This window comes from Zootoca vivipara, chromosome 3 (genome assembly GCF_963506605.1).
Source record: "Zootoca vivipara chromosome 3, rZooViv1.1, whole genome shotgun sequence".
Lineage (NCBI taxonomy): Eukaryota > Metazoa > Chordata > Lepidosauria > Squamata > Lacertidae > Zootoca > Zootoca vivipara.
In genome coordinates this window covers 96,624,663-96,643,070 of record NC_083278.1, presented here as the reverse complement: position 1 = coordinate 96,643,070, position 18,408 = coordinate 96,624,663, and the positions used below count along the sequence as shown (strand labels likewise).

The window sequence follows — 18,408 nt, the reverse complement described above, 5'->3', positions numbered from 1 at the left end:
TACAGTACTGTATCTACATCAGAAAAAAGGCAGGATGGTGGTGGTGAAAGATAGATCGACATGGGGATCTGCTGCTCGGGTGGATCCTGCTACCTGAGGCTGTCATCTCACCTTGCCGGCCCTGGCTCCGCTTGCGACGCTGAACTAATGCAGCAACCCTCTCTGGAAGCTGGATGCGCACGACTCTCCTTAGATAAGACTGCCTCAAGCGCGCCTCTTTCCACATAAGGCCTTTTTATCCGGCGACGCCCACGGCGGGTGAGACAGAGGGAGGCAACACCCAAACATCCCACCTCCTCCTTCACACCCACGCCCGGCCTCCAAGAGGCTGAGCAGCGAGGCTTGGCTCGCGCTGGGAGACTGCAGCGGCAGCGGCGGCGGCCTCACCGCGCGGCTTGACTGACAGCGGGAGAATGTGGGACGACCGTCGGTCCGCGAGATGGTGTCAACTGCCGCGCCGCGCGCCGGCAGAAACCGAAGAAGAAGAAGAAGAAGAAGAAGAAGAAGAAGAAGAAGAAGAAGAAGAAGAAGAAGAAGAAGAAGAAGAAGAAGAAGAAGAAGAAGAAGAAGAAGAAGAAGAAGAAGAAGAAGAAAAGAAGAAGAAGAAGAAGAAGAAGAAGAAGAAGAAGAAGCAACCGCCGCACTTTCGAATCTGGGCGCGCGGAGCAGGGAGGGAGGAGGAGTTGGAGGGGGGGAGGAGGAGTCACGCGCAGGTCCACAGCCCTGGCACGCTCCGCTCTGTTTAACAGCCCCCCTCCCTCCTCCTGCCGCTGCTTCCTCCTTCCCCCACCCTCGGGCGCTTCCCTTCCCCATCGCCGCTGTTCCTTCCCGGATCTGCCCGACAGCGTGTGCCTCCTACGTGCGTTCCACTTGGTACGGCCCACCTGGAAGATCATGGCGATTGATGGTAAGTAGGCCAATAACGGGCTCCTCTCCTCTCGAATAACCCCCCTCCTTCCCCCTACCTGGGCAGCGGGCGAGGGGGGCGAGGGGGAGGGGCGAGCAACGGCGCTGTGGTACCTGCCGGTGGGTGGTGGTGGTGGTGGTCGGGGGGCGCGCGCGCGGGCTTCCTGCCCCTGAGGAGAGGCGGCGGAATAAACAAACGCATAAATTAAAAGAATGAGAATTAAAGAACAAAAACCCCAAACCAGGGTGGCGGGCGCGGGAGAATGATGATGAGTGGTCTTTCCCCCAAAGTGAGCGGCGGGGGCGAAGGGGCGCTCGGAGCGGCTCTCTCCACCCCTGTGGTGGCAGGCGCTGCCTCAGCTCGACCCCCGGCAGCGGCGGCCGTTTGCTCCCCGTGGAGTCGAGGATTTTTTTTTTGTGGGCGCCGAAGACGAGAGGCAGCTGCCTCCGCAAACACAAGCCGATATAATGGTGGGGGGTCCTGTATAGTCTGTTTACATGGTGTAGGTGGCTGACTCTTCAGTGGCATGTAAAAATTAAGTCCCCTTCAGGAATAGTAGTTGCTACACCGTTATTGACCCGTTTTACTTAGAAGTTGTGTCTGTCTTAGCCCCCCCCCCCGCCCTGTGCCACAGGCAGCAGCAGCAGCTCCTGGAAGGCGAAAAGGTCCCTCAAGAAGAAGCGGGGCGAAAGAAACCCGCTTTCTTTTTCTCACTTCGCCAAACGCCTTCTGGCAAGCCTTTATGTGAATGCTTTAATAAGTGCCTGAGAGAAATAAAACCAGCCTCGCAAAGGCTGCCGTCACGCAGCTGGGTTTCGGGGTGGGGGCTGCAAACAAGCAGGGTTCAACGCCCCCCCCCTTCCCCACCGCCTGACCCATCTTCTAGAGATGCTTCCCTCAGCCCTGGATACAGCTGGTTGCGTGGAGTGTTTTCAAGTCTGTTGCTCTTTCTGCATCATTTGAATAAGGGGGGGGTAAATATATATTCAAATGATGCAGAAAGACTTGGGTAGACTTCAGGCAGACTTTAATTAGCTGCTTCACAACTAAAATTCTGCAAACAGAGAGAGAGAGAGAGAGAGAGAGAGAGAGAGAGAGAGAGAGAGAGAGAGAGAGAGAGATGAGCTGCTCTTTCCCCACTTCCCAAGGAAGGCAGTCATTGGTCTTTCTGAACTCCATTCTTTTCAAATATACCTTTTAAATTTTGTAGAGTGTGGGAGTATTCAGTACATTTGGTTGACACTGCAGGGAGTTTGTGGAGGGGGAGAATTCATTGCCACTGATGAGCTGGAAAATGTTCTTATGGACAGAGTAATTTTCTACTTAGCCAACTAGGTTGTGTCTGTTTTATAGTCTTGAAAAGTGTGTAACAACACATGACATTAATAGAGTAGTGCAGTCTTTGTTGATCATTTCCAACTATGCTGTCTGGTGTTTTGGCCTGTCTTAGAAGACAGTTATTTGTCTTGATCAAATTAATTAGTAGTCATTGCCATCTTTATTATCCCTGTTTGTTTATCTTGTAGACATTGATTTTCTTTTTTAAAGAAAAAATGAGGGAGATTATCATGCAAATATCTGAATATGTCTTATATCTAAAACTATTTTAATTATTTTTACAATTCATCACATTTAATAACAAGAGAACACATATATTATTCATTAAATCTATATCCTGCATCTTCCAGAGGTGCCTAACACTTAATATTGTTGGGTGTTTTGTTGTAGCTTTTTATTGATATACATCTTGCCTTCATTAAAGTGCACTTTTCAGAGCCAAAGTTACTAAAGATAGGATATTTGTTAAAACTCCTAAATGGAAAATACATTCTTAAAGTGTTGAGAAGATCCTGTAATAGTAGGGAATGGTTCTAGGTGTTAATTTTGTTACGTAGAATACAAGAGAAATATCAGTGATGGGCCCTTCTGAGTCCCTGGGTAGGTGCCTAACCATTATATGCTTGAACTGAGGATTAAGTGTATCTGAAGAAGTGTGCATGCACATGAAAGCTCATACCAAAATAAAAACTTAGTTGGTCTTTAAGGTGCTGCTGGAAGGAATTTTTTTATTTTGAGAATTAAGAGTACCTCTTGGCACTTTTTCTCCTGTTTTCATGGTACAGTAGCCTCTGCAGGTGGAGCAGTGGTCCGTCATTTCAAAACATGGGTTGCGATTCTGCTTTACAAAACATGATTCATCATTTCGGACATCATGTCAAACTATAGTTAAGCTTTTCAAAGTATTGTTTGCCAGATGATGCTGGGAGACATTACTAACACAGAGCTTTGATTAGGTTGGGTCTGACCTAAGCTTTGAAGAGTTCTGTCAGAAATACTTTCGAGTTGCTATGGGTGTTTTGGGGTTTATCTTTCCTTTCACCTTCTGTTGCTTCTAAATCTTTTTCTTTGGTCTTCTGTCTCCAGGTTGCTTTCTGTTTTACTGTCAGTGTTTGCATTTTGTTGGTTGAAATCTAATTTTTTCTTGTTGTTCACTTCATTTTCCCCCTTCCCTACTCTATCTTGGAGGGCGAGTTACACATAGTTTTCATTGAGGGATATGTTTTGTTAGCCCTGTTATCTGCCAAACGATCCCTGTGATGTGAGTGCCTTCAGGCACAGAGCTTTTGCAGGTCTTGCTTCCAAAGTTATCTGAGTAGGAAAGGCATTTTGTTTGTGGATCTTGTGCTATCTCCCTTACAATCCAAAAGGATGCAGTTGGTCCAATGAGAGCAAGTTCCACACCCTCTATAACCCAGCACAATTGCCTGGTCAATACTGCTTTTAGCAGCATAATATTGCTGCTTAACCTTGGTGTGGTTTTGTAATTATGCTTGTCATAACCCAGAGCATTAAAAAAGGTCCATGGTGCAAATTTGATTGAATAGTAGTGGAAATAGTGAGGTACTGTAAATATAACTACCCCAGTCTCTGAAATTCAGAAATTAAGAAGCATATAGGTTTATTCACTGTACATGGATGAAGGGATTTACTTTACATACAGTGAAATAAACTTTCTTACACAATTTCTTGAAATAATTGCTGAATCTCTGGCTGCTAAAGACTTAATGAATAAACCTGGCTGGTGGGACTGAGGATCACATTTTGTAGTAATTATATACAGTGGTACCTCGGGTTACAGACGCTTCAGGTTACAGACTCCGCTAACCCAGAAATAGTACCTCGGATTAAGAACTTTGCTTCAGGATGAGAACAGAAATTGCACAGTGGCGACGGCGCAGCAGCGGGAAGCCCCATTAGCTAAAGTGGTACCTCAGGTTAAGAACGGACTTCCAGAATGAATTAAGTTCTTAACCCGAGGTACCACTGTACAGTCATACCTCGACATCTGAACGCTTCGACTTCCGAAGGTTTCGACTTCCTAACCCCAGAAGTCTTTTCACCAAACAGAGCGGCGTGCGCATTCGGTGGATGCGCACAAGCGCGAAACTGCGCTTCACGCATGCGCACAAGCGGCGCTTCGACATCCGAAAACCTCGACTTACGAAGACGGTCGCAGAACGAATCGTCTTAATGTTGCATGCCACCCCAGTCTCCATGCTGTGCAATTTTCCAGGGGTTCTGGGCACTTTCCCAGGGTTTATGTTTCCTTTTCGAAATGAGGCACAGTGGAGACTGTGGTGTCTTTATGATATATGGTTCATTTACACATACAGTGCTACCTTGGTTTGCATACGTCTTGGTTTGCATACGTTTTGGATTACAAACACGTCAAATCCGTAAGTGCGTGTCCCACTTTGCAACCTTTTTTTTGGATTACAACCCGTTTTTTTGGATTATGAACAGATTTTGGAGGCTCCATTGGCGAAAGCGCGCCTTGGGTTACAACCTGTTTTGGTTTACAAATGGACCTCCGGAATGGATTATGGTTGTAAACCAAGGTACCACTGTACATACAACCCAAGCCTACAATGGAGGGGTTCCCAGCATTAATACCCCAAAAGGATCTTGTTTCTCCCATAGCCACAGCCTTAGATTCAAATATAAATCAAGTATTGCTCTCAAATGTTTCTCTGCATCTGTCTCCAGCTTGCTGCTTTATTTCTAGATCACATCACTGCCCTCTCAACTCTCTTCCAAACTCTGGCTTGTCTCTTGAGTAAGGGGGGCCCACCCATTTACCATCTCACACCAAGCTCCTTAATCGCCTCACCAGAAAGCTAACTTGGCTTGGTTAGCTTTTAACACTTGGTGGATCCAGGGATTAGAAGGTTCTGGCACACATCTCAACACCCCAAACTCCTAGCAATATAGTCTTGCTTAGTATAGTATTACAGGTATCCACAAATCTACTTGCCAGGGACAAGTATACACAGCAGCCCACAGGCTCGTTTTTCCATTGCAATTTTTAAGCAGGTAAGAAATAGCAGGAGTCCCTTCCCATCAGCATAAGAAAGACTGCTGCTGTTTCTTATCTTACCCATATGCTGCCAAAATGTGAGATGACCCTGCATCTCAAGAGATGGGAAGTGATTGGTGACAAGCACAAGTAAGGGCTGGCTAGTAAGCCAAGCCAACATTTTTGGACACTTAAGTATTGTAAATGTACAAATGGCTTTTGATTGGGTTACTTGCTCTGGGGAACAACTCATTTTAATTGGCTTGAAATTTCATTCTGCCCAGTAAAATACTCTGTATAACTGCAAAGCTTGCATACTTATGTGCCAAGGTAAATAGCTCCAATATGATTTATAATTATAATTTATATACGTATTTTGAATCTACTGTTGTCTATAGAGGATTGAATAAGAAACTAGTAACCCCCATTTGATACTGTAAGTACAGTGACCAGGGGTCCCCAGACTTACCGTGCGGCGGGCCGGTGCCCGCCGCGCCGACCACGCGGCGGGCCAGAGGGCAGGGGAGTGTGCGCCCGTGCGCATGCGCACACGCACACGGGCGGGGGAAAAATCGCCGAAAATCGCTTGTGCGCATGCGTATGGGCCTCCCCCGACCCGGAAGTGCACCAGAAATGACCTCTTCCGGGTCGGGAGAGGCCCATACGCATGCGCACAAAGGATTTTCGGCGATTTTTTGCCGATTTTTTAGATCGTCGCTGCGCCGCGCGCTGTGAGAGCGGGCGGTGGCAGCGGGCGGCGGGGGTCGTCGCGGGCCGGATTGGAAGGCCGATTGGGCCGCATCCGGCCCAGGGGCCGTAGTTTGGGGACCCCTGGACAGTGGAACCTCGGTTTACGACTACCTCCGTTTACGAACGCTTCGGTGAGCGAATGCCGTGGACCTGGAAGTGTTTACATCCGGGTTCCGCGGCATCGGATGTACAGAAGCGATCGGCGCAGCTTGCGCATGCACAGAAGTGATATGCACAGCGTGCGCAGAAGTGCTCTATCGGCACTTTGCGCATGCGCAGAAGCGTGCATTCGGCGAGCGAACGCCTCCGTGGAACGGATTGCGGTCTCAAACCGAGGTACCACTGTAAGTTTGAAGGTCTTTCAAATAATTAAAAATACAATTGGATGATTATTAAGCCCGCCTAAGATAAGTTTATGAATACTGAAATATATTGTATCGTTTCCCCACTTAACTCTCTTTCTATGAACAGGTGGTGAAAGACCCTGTGGCGTACATGAACTAATTTGCATTAGAAAAGGTAAGCAACTTCTTTTAATACTTTTAAATATGTAAACATTTTTTTAATAGTGGAACATCCTAGAAGAGTTAAAGAAAGAGCAATCCAGACCCTCCCTTATGTTTATCTCTCCTCAGCTCAGCCGGTCTCCCACTGACTGCTGAATGTCCCCACCAGTGGTGGCAGCACACAGCCCTGGAATGGGGCATTCCTATGTTGTGAAGAGGCTGATGCTGAGCTGGCCCAAGATCTGCTGGATCCTGGGCCAGCTTCACAGCTTGTATGTTATAATTGGACCTAGCCATTGTGCTAGCTGGGAGGTGGCATAGCAATCAGGTCTGAATTGGGCTCAATTGTCCTATCTCTTACTCTGCTGTACTCTGCTGTAACTACCATGAGTGGTAGGACATGGGATGCAGTGGTTGTTCCTTTACTCTGCAAAGGCCTGGCATTGTTGGTGGGGTGGGAGTTAGGGTTGCTCTCTAACACACACAAATGTTTAATAGACTATCTGGCGATATGTAGTTCTTGGAAATAAAAATATAACTAAATTTTCTCACCTGGTTGTTTTTAAGTGATTCCTGCTCATCACAGGCTATCAGATAAATGACTGTTAATTAAAATTTGCAATCAGATTTACAGGAAGTTGCTTCAAATTCAATCTAGTTGTGCTTAAGAATCATTTCTGTATTTTTGCATGTAGTAAAGCCTATTTCAGGCCAACTTATCTCCTGCAGTCTTCATGTGAGAAATGCTTGCTACAGAGCAATTTGTAGCACTGTAGTGTAGTGGATGGAATCTTAGATTTGGCCTGGGAAGACCTTGGTTCAAATCTCCTTCAGCGTGGCAAAAAATTGGGTGAAAGATGACTGGTGGGCCATTTCAAAAGAATTGAAAGGCAAGACCTGGTCCAGAGATGGACAGAGATGGACCTCCCTTTAAGGAAGGACATACTACAAATGTGATAGAATAATAAAATAATTGAATTATCGAATTGTAGGGTCATCTAGTCCATCCCCTTGCAATGCAGGAATCTCAATGAATAAATTAAACCTTTATCAAGCTATTTTAAGCATGCCAAAGCACTAGGATTGTCCAGTGGGAATTATTTTATTTTTTTATTCTTCTTCTTGAACTCCCATTCAGTATCACAATCTGCATTTGAAATTTTCAGTTTCAAAAGAGGCTTGCAGTGCAGCATGGAAAATTGCTGTTCCAGAAATACAAGTCAAAAGTTTATTTTAATGCATAGCCATAGTTGTCTGGCATATCAGTAAGAGCAGCATAGTAACATCCCATATATGCCTGGATAAATACAGGTTTATCTCAGCACCAAAGTGCCAACACCAAAATGCTATGTCAGAGTAGTATCAGACAAACATGGAACCATCACAAAACTGTGCAAAGAGGAATTTATTAGGAGTGAACCCTTCCTTATACACCTTGGCTGCTGATTAATTTACACCATGATACTATTTGTGGGCCACAAGCATTCAGATGGCATCTTATGCCTACCTCAGGTTCAGCCTTTTAGTTTTCTGTTTTTCTTAGCAACAGAAGTGTGCTTATGGGGGCTGTTTTGCAAAATGTTTTGTAGAGATAACCCAATGCGCCACTGAACTGGAAGCATTGTTCCTTTTGTTGGTCTATCACCACCTCTGACACTTGAAAGGGGTGAAGCTAATTTGCAAAGAGGCCTAAATTCCAATAACCTGTGGGATATAGAGAGAGTTTTGAAACTATTCCAGATACTCCTGCCCCTGTTTAAATAATTAAGACTGAATGGATGTGAGGAAACATATTTTTATCATTGTTGCCTTGAGCATTGAGAATAGGAAGTAAAATGGTTAAATATTTTAAGCATTAGCAAAATAACTTTGTCATCACCAGTTTGTTTTCTAGAAGGTATGAAACTAGATATGTATTTTTCCTTTAGTCTGTTATTATCATAATGCTTGTGTTTTGAAAGCCACTTACTAGCTCTTTAATAAATCAAGATTATATAACCCAATGAAACTAGATAAGTACTTGGCTATGGTTGATTGAATTTCCATTGGTAACAATCAACTGAAATATTGTCTGGTGATTTCCAGCTTTAAAACGTTGCATAGTGTAGCTTTGTCCACTTATTTCCATATGACATATTGTTTATTAGACAACTCTTAAAGAAGTAGTAATAATAATAATAATAATAATAATAATAATAATAATAATAATAATAATAATATTTCTATCAGGCCATCTGACTGAGTTGCCCTAACCAATCTGGGCAGCTTCCAACATAGAATAAAAGCACAACTATACATAAATACAGAACCAATTTTGTTTATGTATTAATAGCAAAAATGCCATATCCTCCAAAGTATCTTAACAAATGAAAGTAGGGTCACACTTCTAACCTTTCATGTCATGTCACTGCTTAAATGCCCTTAAAACAAACAAACCCCAAAACACAGTTGTAACCTTATGGCATAAACTGGGAATTGCTCTACCCACTTAAACATTTTGGTTACCCCCTTTTTAATATCTCCCCGCCCGCCCCTAGTTCTACATAACTTTTTGAGATGGCATGCCCAGAACAATACAGTGGTACCTTGGTTCTCAAACTTAATCCATTCCAGAAGTCCGTTCCAAAACCAAAGTATTCCAAAACCAAGGCACGCTTTCCCATAGAAAGTACGGTAATGCAAAACAGATTACCGGTAATCTATTCCAGACTTTTAAAAACAACCCCTGAAACAGCAATTTAACATGAATTTTACTATCTAATGAGACTATTGGTCCATAAAATGAAAGCAATAATCAATGTACTGTACTATAAAATAAATAAAACAGTATTGTAGATGATAAAAATTAAAATTATTATTATTTCCTTACCTGCACTGATGATAGTCATTGTTTAGATGGGGAACTTTTATGCATTTCCACAGTCACACAATCAACCAATCAGTAGCTGAATTGGGTTCCACACAGTCACAAAAACAAATTAACTGAAAAAGCCTCAAAAACACAAAATAAATTGCAGAAACAAAAACTCCAAACTTAATCTGTTCCGGAAGTCTGTTTGACTTCCAAAATGTTTGAAAACGAAGGCGCAGCTTCTCATTGGTGCAGACGCCCTGGAAACAATAGCCGACAGCTGCATCAGACGTTCGGCTTCCGAAAAATGTTAGAAAACCGGAACACACACTTCTGGGTTTTCAGCATTTGGGAACCAAGGCATTTGAGAACCAAGGTACCACTGTACACAGTACTGTACTTCTAAGCATGGACACACCATATATTTGTATTTTAATTATGTGATGCTGGAAGATTGATTTTTGATTCCTTCCCTAATAATAGCTATCATGGGATTTACTTTTTTCACAGCTGCAGCATCCTGATCAATTGTTTTCATTGAGCTATCCACCACAACATCGAGCTATTTGTTGGTCAGCCAGTGCCAGCTCAGACTCCATAAGTTGCCTTGTAAAGTTAGGATATTTTTTTTACCATGAAATGTATCACTTTGCTGTTACTTACACTGAACCACACTTTATGTTATTTATTTAACAAGTTTTATATACTGTTTAAACAACAAAAACCTCTTATGTTTTTAAGTTTTACATAAAACAATACAAAAATTCATTAAAACACCAATAAAAACAATAGGCAAAATAAAATTTATCAAAATATGAGTAAAAATCTGCAGTTTCACAAAAAATAGATGTAATAAAATTATATGTCTAGTAGGTTTGTTTGTTGTTGTTGTTTAGTCGTTTAGTCGTGTCCGACTCTTCGTGACCCCATGGACCATAGCACGCCAGGCACTCCTGTCTTGCACTGCCTCCCACAGTTTGGTCAGACTCATGTTGGTAGCCTTGAGAACACTGTCCAACCATCTTGTCCCCTGTCGTCCCCTTCTCCTTGTGCCCTCCATCTTTCCCAACATCAGGGTCTTTTCCAGGGAGTCTTCTCTTCTCATGAGGTTGAGTGTGTTTCTCCCTATCTAAGAGGCAATGAGTACCATACAGGGTCTAGCGTACTCCTTCCTCCAAAGCTGTGATTCTGCCAGTGGGTCAGATCCTATCAATCATGTTAATATTGATGCAGTTAAGAAAATATTCCTTTCATTCCTCAAGGTGACTTCAAACAATTCAATGTGGTTTAGGTAGAATTTTTATAGGTGTAAAACTATATATATAGACTCACAATGAATAACAATCTTCCTAATTCTTTCTATTAGCTAAAAATACTATTTAAATAACTAATAAGTACTATTTTCCAGGGAGTCTTCTCTTCTCATGAGGTGGCCAAAGTATTGGAGCCTCAGCTTCAGAATCGGTCCTTCCAGTGAGCACTCAGGGCTGATTTCCTTCAGAATGTATAGGTTTGATCTTCTAGCAGTCCATGGGACTCTCAAGAGTCTCCTCCAGCACCACAATTCAAAAGCATCAATTCTTTGGCGATCAGCCTTCTTTATGGTCCAGTTCTCACTTCCATACATCACTACTGGGAAAACCATAGCTTTAACTATACGGACCTTTGTCGGCAAGGTGATGTCTCTGCTTTTAAAGATGCTGTCTAGGTTTGTCATTGCTTTTCACCCAAGAAGCAGGCGTCTTTTAATTTCGTGACTGCTGTCACCATCTGCAGTGATCATGGAACCCAAGAAAGTAAAATCTCTCACTGCCTCCATTTCTTCCCCTTCTATTTGCCAGGAGGTGATGGGACCAGTGGCCATGATCTTAGTTTTTTGATGTTGAGCTTCAGACCATATTTTGCACTCTCCTCTTTCACCCTCATTAAAAGGTTCTTTAATTCTTCCTCACTTTCTGCCATCAAGATTGTGTCATCAGCATATGTTGTTGATATTTCTTCCGGCAATCTTAATTCCGGCTTGGGATTCATCCAGTCCAGCCTTTCGCATGATGAATTCTGCATATAAGTTAAATAAGCAGGAAGACAATATACAGCCCTGTCGTACTCCTTTCCCAATTTTGAACCAATCAGTTATTCCGTATCCAGTTCTAACTGTAGCTTCTTGTCCCACATAGAGATTTCTCAGGAGACAGATGAGGTGATCAGGCACTCCCATTTCTTTAAGAGCTTGCCATAGTTTGCTGTGGTCGACACAGTCAAATGCTTTTGCATAGTCAATGAACCAGAAGTAGATGTTTTTCTGGAACTCTCTTGCTTTCTCCATAATCCAGCACATGTTTGCAATTTCGTGTCTAGTTCCTCTGCCCCTTCGAAATCCAGCTTGCACTTCTGGGAGTTCTTGGTCCACATACTGCTTAAGCCTGCCTTGTAGAATTTTAAGCATAACCTTGCTAGTGTGTGAAATGAGCGCAATTGTGCGGTAGTTGGAGCATTCTTTGGCACTGCCCTCCTTTGGGATGTAGACTGATCTTCTCCAATCCTCTGGCCACTGCTGAGTTTTCCAAACTTGCTGGCATATTGAGTGTAGCACCTTAACAGCATCATCTTTCAAAATTTTAAATAGTTCAGCTGGAATATCATCACTTCCACTGGCCTTGTTATTAGCAGTGCTTTCTAAGGCCCATTTGACTTCACCCTCCAGCAAAAAAGTTTTTAGCAGTTACCAGAAACTACAGTGAGGTTTTCATCATTAGATGGCACTTGTCAAAGTGCCAGCTTTGCAGATTGAAGCATTTGAGTGGGTAAGATAATTTCACCTTTTTATTGCCTATTCAGCCAGTTAGGGGAGCTGCTTTTGGAGGTTTTTTGTTTGTTTGTTTTGTTTTTAACCATTCTGAATAATTTGGTGTCATCAGCAAACTCTACCATCTTATTGCTTATGCCTAGCTCCAGATAATTAATGAATAATTTAAAAAGTTCTTGTTTCAATACAGTTCCTTACCTCCCTCATTGTGAAAACCATCCATTTGTGCTCTGACCTCTTATCCACTAGCTTCTAAGTTTACTTTGGTGCAGGAATTAGTCAAACACTTTTTGAAAGCAGAAGGATAAAATGTGCAGTTTTAAACCACAGAATGGCAGTGGGGAAGAAGCAATGCTAATAGTAGGCATCATAACTGAAGTAACATATATGAGTGCATAATGCCCCCCTCCAAATAAGACCACTAAGTTCAGGGTCTAAAATTACCTGGCTGCCCCACTGGCACAGTTCCTTCCTGAAATAAACCATTCATTTTTTTAAAAAAAAGTTCCCCATGCTTTATTAAGTTTCATACATAACAAAAACAAACTTATATAAACAAAAAACAATATTATGTAAGTAATCTTATGTAAATATACAAATAAAAATTGATTCAATCTTATACAATCTCTTTTGTTCAACGTTCTTACTAATGTGTGCTAGACTTCCCATCAACTCCTGGTGCATTTAAAATTTCTAATATCGAATGTACATATGATTATTACCATCATCTTTTCATATTTTCTAATATATTAGTACAACTTTTCGTACCAATATTCCTTATTTCTTTGTTATTATTTTATATTGAGGTCATTCAAATGCAGCCATAGATGTCACATACAACCACATAAATGATTGTTTTGTGTTACCTCTCAACCGATTAGTCAATTGTGCCATTTCTGCATATTCTATTAATTTATTCTGCCATTCCAATCTTGTTGGAACCCTTTCCCCTTTCCAGTTCATCGGGATTAATATTCGGGCAGCCGCTGTTGTGTATAGAATATTTTCTTTTACATTTTTTGGTATGTCTTTGCCAGCGATTCCAAGCAGGAAAGCTTCTGGTCTTTTTTTTATGAATGTTGATTTAAAAATCTTTTTCATTTTATCATAAATAAGATTCCAAAACTCTTTAATTTTCCTGCATGTCCACCACATGTGGTACTGTACATATTTCATTCACTTTCCCCACATTCCTTAAATTGGGGGTTACGCCCTCTCCCCATACCTGCCAAGTCCTGGACTGCAGAATCCGGGACCAGCAGCCGTGTGACACCGGAAGTTGCGTAGACGCAACTTCCGGTGTCGCTTTGCCCATCTATGGGCACAAAAAATGGCCGGCGCCGGCAACGGAAGTTGCGTCTACGAATGTCCATAAGTGCGTAGACGCAACTTCCGGTGTTGCTTTGCCCATCTATGGGCACCAAAAATGGCCGCCGCCGACATTGGAAGTCGCGTCTACGCACTTCCGGACATGCGTAGGCGTGACCTTCGGTGCCGGCGCCGGCCATTTTCGGTGCACGTAGATGGGGAAAGCAGGGGGGGGGGGATGGCTGCCGGCAGGAGAATATAAGGGAGAATAACGGGAGACGAAGTGATACGGGAGACTGCCGGGAAACGGTATGAAAAAACGGGGGTTTCCCGGGGAAAAGCCTTACTTTATAGTTTGTATACATCCAATGAATATTATATGGACTAGAGAAAATGATTATAACCACAATCCTATAACTCACCAGGAAGCAAATACTAAGTAAATCTGTGGGTTTACTCAGAACTGAGTAGACATGTAGAGAATTGTGCTGCATGGAGGCAGTCTTGTTTGCGGTGCACACTTAGCTGGAGTAAGCCTAACTGAATACAATAAACTTACTTTGAGGTAAAAATGCATAAGATTTTTTAGATTTGTAAATTCAGACTTCCGCTTGTTCTGTGTTAAAATTTAAAATTAACCTTATTAATTTTTTTTAAAAGAACTAATTTATTTTCATTGAATTATATTTTTAGTTTTTATCCCATCACTATATCATATATTTTATAATACATATTTCACAATGTTTATTAAGGTTTTGTGCAAGTCTTAATTGCTTGATGGGCTAATTTTTGCTTGAAGGGCTAATTTTTGTCTAAATCTTTGTTAAACATATGGACTTTGAAGCAAAAAAGTAATTCAGTTTCTTCCCCTCCCCATTTTCATCTAGTTTATAGACCTTCTGCTGGGTGTAGTTAGAGCACATGAGAGTGTGAAGGATGGTAGAGAACGAGACAAGCAGCTTTGACATAGGTACCGTAACATGTCTCAAAAGAAAAAAAGCAAAGTAATCAACATTTCCTATTGAATTTGTGGTACAGATATATTAAAAGAGTAAAGATGACTAGGATTTCTTAGTTTTAAACTATGTATAAAATATTTTCTGTGAAACCAAAAATTGTATAGCGTAAAGTAAGTTAGACACTGACTGTATCGGAATATTGCAGTAAAACTGCCGTTCCCCTAGCTCAAATAGGAGCAACAAACCTCAGTCCCTGAATTAGAGTTATGTCTGAACTAGCAACTGTGGTTTGATTTGCTTCACATGAATTACAATCTAAAACCAAAATTTGATCAGATTTGGAATGATCTGTCTCTTATGTGCAAAGAAGACCAATGTGTTTATAACTATAATACAAAAATTCTGTTTTTGGAAATATAATGAATAATTACAGTATTTAGAGTATTTAGTGCTTCAGCAAATTATGAGGGTAATGTTTTTGAAAGCATTGAACTTCATGGACCTCAATATAATATAAAAAGTTCAACAATGGGAAAAAAGCTTGCTCCTTTCTTGAATGTTAAGGAATATGGCAGAGAGACTTTAGTACAGTAGTACCTTGGTTGTCGAACTTAATCCATTCGGGGAGTCCGTTTGACTCCCAAGATGGTTTGAAAACCAAGGCGCAGCTTCCGATTGGCTGCAGGAGCTTCCTGCACTCAATCAGAAGCTGTGGAAGCCGCGTCGGACGTTTGGCTTCCAAAAAACGTTTGCAAACTGAAACATTCACTTCCAGTTTTGTGGCATTTGGGAGCCGATTTGTTTGACAGCTAAGCCATTATACAACCAAGGTACCACTGTAAAAGCATTTCAACTTGGAGGATCCCTTTAAACCTGTCATTATTTGTGGTGTGGCTCTCTTGCTTACATTATGCGGCTATTTTCATAAAACCTGTAATTTGTCCTGCTAATGTGATAAGGGAATTGCTTTCTTAGGTCACATTGAATACAATTTGTTTATAGGAATCTTGTGAAATCAGCGGATAATGTGGTTACTTCTCACACTAGCACTAGTATTCTGGTGTTGATGTAGGTGTAATCATATAATTGTGCCATGTGGTTCCTAGAAATAGACGCTACTGGTGCGGCATGTGATTCATTTATGCAGAACCTCTCTCACAATTCAGTGGTTGGTTACATATAAATTGGTCCTGAGTTATGAATGAGGCTGAATGTAATCTAGAATGCATCAGACGAATACGTTAGAGATATTGAATAATGTAGACATGACTGATCCTGCTCAATGCAGGTATTCCATTCCCCAGGGTTATGTGGTTAAGCAGTAGCAAATGTTTCTTTAAATATTTTCATTGTCTTGTTGTCACAGTTTATTTGTTTAGCTAGAGATTTAGGTTGGACGTAATCAATGATCTGTCATTAAGTTACTTAAATTATGTGATACAATTATGTGCATTTGCATCTCACTAAAATAAATGCAATAAATTCATGTAATTGCACCAGCTTGCTGATTTCTAGAGAGATAATTTTCTATTTATTGATACCCATTATTCATAAATACGGATAATCATAACAAAAAAGGACAAATCCTAAATTTAGAAATGATGAGCCTTTAGATGAGCTTGTTGCATGGGTCAGTGCTCATTACTTTATAAATCTAAAATTATGTTTATCTTCATAAAACAAGAAAGTATGATCCATCTTAAATGAAGCACTTTGAAGGCCTGTTCGTTTCAGTTGGAGTTAAGCACTTGCTAAGTTCCCTCTCTTAGAAATTAAAAGGATTTAAATATGTTGAGCTTTATCTGGATTCTACCCAATATTTGAGTAAGCAATAGTTACTATCTGTGGTACTTATTTAGTGGGAACAGAACATTTAAAGTGTAGGGTTTGCACTTTGTAATCTAGTTGACCTATAGTGCCATCTAATGGCTAATTTATGAAATACGTTAAACAATTTCCCATGAAAACCATGGCCAATGAATACTATGCAAAAGAAATCTCTATATGAGTTGTTGTTTTTTGCCATCATAGAAACCATTGACATCAGTGGACTTAAGTTAGTAATGACAAGCTTATTTCTAGTTACAGGTAGGTAGCCGTGTTGGTCTGACGTAGTCAAAATAAAATAAAAAAATTCCTTCCAGCAGCACCTTAAAGACCAACTAAGTTTTTTATTTTGGTATGAGCTTTCGTGTGCATGCACACTTCTTCAGATACACTGAAATAGAAGTCCCCAGACTCTTATATGTAGAGAAAGGGTGGGGAGGGGTATGGGTGATTGACTGACTGATAGCTGTTGACGACTGTAAACAACTGCAAATGGTCTTGCATGAAAAAGCAAGGGGTGAGATGACTGAAGATCGCTTTATCATGTACCGGTATAATGAGATAAGAATCCAATGTCTCTGTTCAAACCAGGTCTCTCCATGGTTTTAAGCTTGGTGATAAGTTGCAATTCAGCAACTTCTCTTTCAGTCAGTCAGTCAATCACTCATACCCCTCCCCACCCTTTCTCTACATATAAGCGTCTGGGGACTTCTATTTCAGTGTATCTGAAGAAGTGTGCATGCACACGAAAGCTCATACCAAAATAAAAAACTTAGTTGGTCTTTAAGGTGCTGCTGGAAGGAATTTTTTAAAAGCTTATTTCTGTTGATTTTGAGATGCTGCTCTGGGGATGAGTTAGCCAGATAAAACCTATTTTCCATTGTAAATTATATTTAATAGATTTTGCATCTGGTTCCCTGAGCCTGAGTGAGCATACCGTAGAAGTGATTACAATTGCAGTGTAATGTTTGGAGTTTTCACCTGCTTCAAAAGAATCGGAGAATAGTATTTTTAAAGTGAGCAGTATTAATTGACAACAATCTGAAACTGCCAATAATTATTAAAAACTTTATTTTTTATATGACGTCTCTACTAATGTGAACTACTAAACTATGGTTGTCATAAAGAAGATCTCCCTGCCATGTTTTTAAACATGCGTTTTAAACGTATAAACCCAGATTATCCATGGGTTCAGAAGGCTGCAGAAATTGCAGTAGCCTCTTACTTCATCTCTCACAAGTCAAGGTGTGGGCTGATATACAGTGTGTCAGCAAGCCAGCATACTAGGATAGCTGGCATATGTTCCTTCAACTACTGTCACCACTGCCTGGTCAGGTAAGGACTTGAGAAAAAGAAAATAAGGGAGCTGAAGTGGGGAATTGATGGGGAGGGTTCTGGGCTGACTGGAAGGAGGAATATTTTCTGAGCCTTGGTTTATTTCTGAATCAATTAAGGCAGTTGCCAACATCTCTGCTGTGGATTTCTGTTTGTCTGCTTGTTGTGAGCAAGTAACATAAGATTCTAGGAATATGCCTCTTCCACTGAAACGGACTGCTTTCTTGTGCCATAGTTTCAGTGATATCTGTGCTACCCCTTTAACACTGGGGCTGGTCTCTGGGATAACATGGCAGATAATGATTCTGTCTCTGTCTTAAATGGTCACTGGCCTATTAAGCCAAGAAAGCATATAAAGAGCTACAGATATTGCCAATAGTGACTTGTTTTTTGTTGCAGCATGCATCCCATGGGTAAATGTAGCAAAGGTTGGTTAAATACCCTTTGATTAATGAGGATCTTTAGAAGCAGCTAAAACGGGACCCCAAACTACGGCCCCCGGGCCGGATGCGGCCCAATCGGCCTCCCAATCCGGCCCGCGACGACCCCCGCCGCCCGCTGCCGCCGCATGCTCTTACGGCGCGCGGCGCGGCGACGATCTTAAAAATCGGCAAAAAATCGCCGAAAATCCTTTGTGCGCATGCGTATGGGCCTCTCCCGACCCGGAAGAGGTCATTTTCGGCGATTTTTCCCCGCCCGTGTGCGTGTGCGCATGCGCACGGGCGCGCACTCCCCCACCCTCTGGCCCGCTGCGCGCGCACTCCCCTGCCCTCCAGCCCACTGCGCGGTAAGTCTGGGGACC

At 41.9% G+C, this 18,408-nt stretch overlaps 1 protein-coding gene across 2 annotated transcripts in view; it reads left to right on the top strand.

Moving 5' to 3' along the window:
- Positions 1 to 352: 352 nt before the first annotated feature.
- SYT14 (synaptotagmin 14) overlaps positions 353 to 18,408 on the top strand; it is a 71,721-nt gene continuing 53,665 nt past the window's right edge. The window contains exons 1-3 of one of the 2 annotated variants that reach the window (XM_060273031.1): positions 353 to 907; positions 6,486 to 6,533; positions 14,373 to 14,455. In XM_060273031.1, coding sequence (XP_060129014.1) covers positions 14,422 to 14,455 — 34 coding nt within the window. In that variant the 5' untranslated portion in view covers positions 353 to 907; positions 6,486 to 6,533; positions 14,373 to 14,421. The remainder of the gene's footprint in view (positions 908 to 6,485; positions 6,534 to 14,372; positions 14,456 to 18,408) is intronic. The other variant, XM_060273030.1, reaches the window with a different exon arrangement.